The sequence below is a fragment of the Lactuca serriola genome, chromosome 5 (genome assembly GCF_051521515.1).
Source record: "Lactuca serriola cultivar US96UC23 chromosome 5, Lser_US96UC23_V15, whole genome shotgun sequence".
Lineage (NCBI taxonomy): Eukaryota > Viridiplantae > Streptophyta > Magnoliopsida > Asterales > Asteraceae > Lactuca > Lactuca serriola.
This window is the reverse complement of record NC_136412.1, coordinates 234,975,416-234,979,279: the sequence shown is the minus strand read 5'-3', so window position 1 is coordinate 234,979,279 and position 3,864 is coordinate 234,975,416. Positions and strand designations below refer to the sequence as shown.

General features: G+C 31.6%; 1 protein-coding gene across 2 annotated transcripts; it reads left to right on the top strand.

Moving 5' to 3' along the window:
- Positions 1 to 1,880: 1,880 nt before the first annotated feature.
- LOC145053756 (DUF538 family protein (Protein of unknown function, DUF538)) lies at positions 1,881 to 2,983 on the top strand. 2 transcript variants are annotated; one of them, XM_079001853.1, is made up of 2 exons: positions 1,881 to 2,483; positions 2,646 to 2,983. In XM_079001853.1, the coding sequence occupies exon 1, from the start codon at positions 1,986 to 1,988 to the stop codon at positions 2,478 to 2,480; it is 495 nt and encodes a 164-aa protein (XP_078857979.1). In that variant the 5' UTR covers positions 1,881 to 1,985; the 3' UTR covers positions 2,481 to 2,483; positions 2,646 to 2,983. The 2 variants fall into 2 exon arrangements, with proteins under 2 accessions (XP_078857979.1, XP_078857978.1); XM_079001852.1 differs by having other exon boundaries at positions 1,882 to 2,483; positions 2,751 to 2,983.
- Positions 2,984 to 3,864: the final 881 nt, after the last annotated feature.

The window sequence follows — 3,864 nt, the reverse complement described above, 5'->3', positions numbered from 1 at the left end:
ATATGAATAAATAAATTATTACAAACATTTTTATAAAACAACCAACAACAGCACAACAAACATAATGGTCATTGGTTAGTTTATGCACATCATATACATCAATATACATATAAAACATCATTTGTTTTTCTAAGACAACTTTAAATGACAAAAGATGCATGAAACTTTTGTCACATAAAATAACAAATATAAAGTTGTCATAGAAAATATGTATGAACTTATTTTTATACAAAAACAAGTTATCCATATTCTCCAAAAACTAAGATTTCCAAAAATCAAAAAAAATCTAACCAAACTTGCAAGGTGGCTCTCATACCAATTGTTGGGTTTTAGTTCAAAAATAGTTTCATAAAGTAGAAAAATATGGCAACAGAAGACTTGAAATTTTGAACATAACATAACATTTTATACCCACCAAGAATCTCCTTGCAAGTTGTAGAAAGATTTAAACACCAACCAAAGAAGATTTGAAGAAATGACAACCTTTGTAGTTTTTTGGGTCTTCTTGGGAGGCTTGGAAGTTGATAAAGAATGTGGAACCTTTGAGACACCAACAATGACTCAACTTGATGTAGATACTAGTCCATAAACTCTTAATCCTTTAAGCTTTAAGTTCATAACCAATATGAACTTAAAGAGGGCATGAAAATACAAGTAATCTTCAAGAAGAGATGGAGAAAAGAGAGAGAGTAACCTCCTCTAAGGAGGTTACGGTTTTGGGAAGCAAGAATGAAGCACCCAATTCAAGAGTGGAAGCCTCATATTTATATTGTCTTAAAGTGAAGTCTTTAACCATTAGGTTCTTTTACTTTAGACAAACATGTCCCTAAAGCTTACATGTCTCTCATGCTTCTTATTACTTTTGATTAAACAAACATGAAAGCCATATTCTTGTCTTTTGACTCTTATTTTATTAAAATAATAAAAGGAAGGAAACAAAAGCTTTATATTTTATAAACCAAGTTTATAAAATATAAACTTTAACTTTTTGGTAAAAGACAAAAGAATTTATCCGATCCAAAATGTTGTGTATGACTTATTATTTCATACCATATGAATTATATATAATGTTACTTGCTAATGAAAATTATTATTTCCTAAAAATAAATAATTTTCAATTTAATTATAAGAGTTTATTAAATATTTATTAAAACCAATTTCTAATAAATGATCAGTTGTATCAAGTTGTTAGTGTGACCCATTAATATCATATGTTAATTAACAATATCACTTTAATAAGATTCTTAAATATACTCATCATAAAGATAACAATTTGGGATCGTCCCTATCAAAAATGGATAAATACAAACATTACAAATATACCAAATACACCTTTTCTCTTATGAAAACAATTTTGTTCTAATGAATGGCCAATGTAAAAAATCAAATATATTAAAATAAATTTTTATAAAAAATGATGTTTAATCAAGATTTTACATCTCAATCCAATTAAACAAAACGTAATTTTCGTATAAGACCAAAGGGGTGTGTACGGTTTAGACCGCATTCTACCCGCCACATCATCACACACCCCGTCCCTTGGGTGCGGTCTAGGCCGCACTGCAGCCTTCTAAGGGTGCATTCTCATCTCTCTCTCTCTCTCTCCTCTTTTACTTGCTCTCTATCTTTTCTCAAGCAATCATTTTTTTTCTTCTCTCTCCTAATCGTTTTCCTACTCCCACCTTGTGGTTTCAAATTTATAAAATGAGAAAAAAATATGAGTTGACATCTACATAGCATAGCATGAAAGAATATGAGTTGGCATCTACATAGCATGAAAGAAAATACGGTTTCAGTGACACAACTCGCTCCGACGATGTAAAAAGTAAAAAGTTTATAATCATAACTTAGCAAAAAGCTTGGTCAAAGGCGCACATGTCACACCAAAATCATCTCTTTGATTTCATCATAACCAACACCCAAATATCTACCTTTATCGTTATCGTTTCTCTCTCCCCAAATCACCTATTCAACTCGCAATCGCCATGGCCAAATCTCTCTTCTTCTTCTTCTTCTTCTTCATGTTCCATCTAACCCTCTTCATCTCCATATCCTCTTCAACCCCTAACCCTGACAATTCTTCTTCTTCACTATCATACACCCCACTAACCGCTCACTCTGTACTTACCCACCACGGTTTTCCGATCGGACTACTCCCCACCGATGTCCTTTCCTATGACCTGAACCATACTTCCGGCGAGTTCTCCGTCAACCTAGGCTACCCTTGCCGCCTCATCCTTCCACCTGATAACTACCTCGCTACCTACTCGAAGAAAGTCACTGGTAAGTTAGTTCAGAACCGGATTTCGGACCTCAATGGAATTAGGGTTAAGGCTTTCTTCCAGTGGTGGGGAATTACCGGAATTAAAATTAACGGTGATGATTTGGTTTTTGAGGTTGGGATGGTGACTGCTAAGTATCCTTCCAAGAACTTTGATGAAGTTCCTCAATGCGTGGGAAAAAAACGCTCGTCTTCTTGAAAGGTACATCTGATTGCTATATTAAACTTTCTGTTCATTGTATGTTTGCTTCTAGTTTATGATCTCAAATTTAATATGAATTATTGTAACTATTGAAGTGTGAATAATTAGGGCTTCTATGATGATTAATGTAAATTAACAAACAACATTCCTAAATTTGCACAGGTAAACAGTGATGAATCTATTTTCCTGAAAAGAAAGATTTAAAGACGATTATGTTCATATGCTATGCTTTTAAACCAAAAATTTAAGTCTTTAATTTCATTGCAGGCATTCTGATAACTGCTGCATTGATGGATTAATTTATTGTATGAAGAATTCTCTCTTATTATGCAAGAGGAAGTATGAAGGAGTTATCAGCAGTTATTTATTCTGAAAAATTAAGGTTACAAACAATATCTATGTCTTTGATATTATGTTGTTCTTCTGTAAAGATAGAAATGTACCTAAATCCATAAACGTTGTTCTTAATTTCTTTTAGTATTAAAGATGTTCTACTATTATATGCGATGTCTAGGCTAATTGTGAGAAATAACAATGTACTCTCATTGATTTGTTTGTTATAGGATCCTACTTTTCTTTTTATATTAAAACATTTTACTTTGAAAAATCTTTTAAATCATAGCAATGAATTTTGAGTGCTATAATTAGATAGATTTTCTACAAGGGATAATGCTATAATTTAGTAGATTTTCTGAAGTACAGTGTGGTTTGGTTTTAAAAAAAGAAAAGTAAAAAACCAGTTTAGGTCCAAGGTTTTTAAGAAATCACTTCCCAACTAGTCTTTTTCTTTCTCAAATTTGAAAGAATATTATTTTGAGGATGTATTTGCAGACTAGCAGCTAATTGTTGGTTGATAAAAAGCTACAATAAGTAAAAACTAGCTGAAAAATATATAATTTAATGTATAACATTGATATAATATAGTAAAACAAATATGTAATACATTTAATTATATTAATTTAAATATTAAATACAGTTCTCCAATCCTCCTTAATAAATGAAAACAATTTTGCCACATGTCACTCTTTCACAAGGTTCTAAAAAACGTAAGGCGTGACTTGGTGGCGATGTCAAAGTTAAGTTATGCCAAGCCTTGGCGAGTCATGATGTTTTTCAAAACGTGACTATTTTATATATATTAAAAGAGATAAATCATATAATTATTGAATTGTATCAAATATATGAAGTTTTAGAAGTGTTATATTAATATTTAATATAAAAAAGTTAACAAAAACTCAATTATTTTAGGCCGGACAAAAAAAAACAGAAAAACTCACGCCTTGAAAAAAATTCGTGTCATAACGCGATAAGGGACGCCTTGGCACGTTATTTGGGCGCCACGCTTAACAAACCTGCCTTGGACGTTTTCGTAACGGCTACA

Excerpts from the sequence above, each read along its gene's own strand:
- LOC145053756 (XM_079001853.1), top strand. The coding sequence starts at position 1,986 with ATGGCCAAATCTCTCTTCTTCTTCTTCTTCTTCTTCATGTTCCATCTA.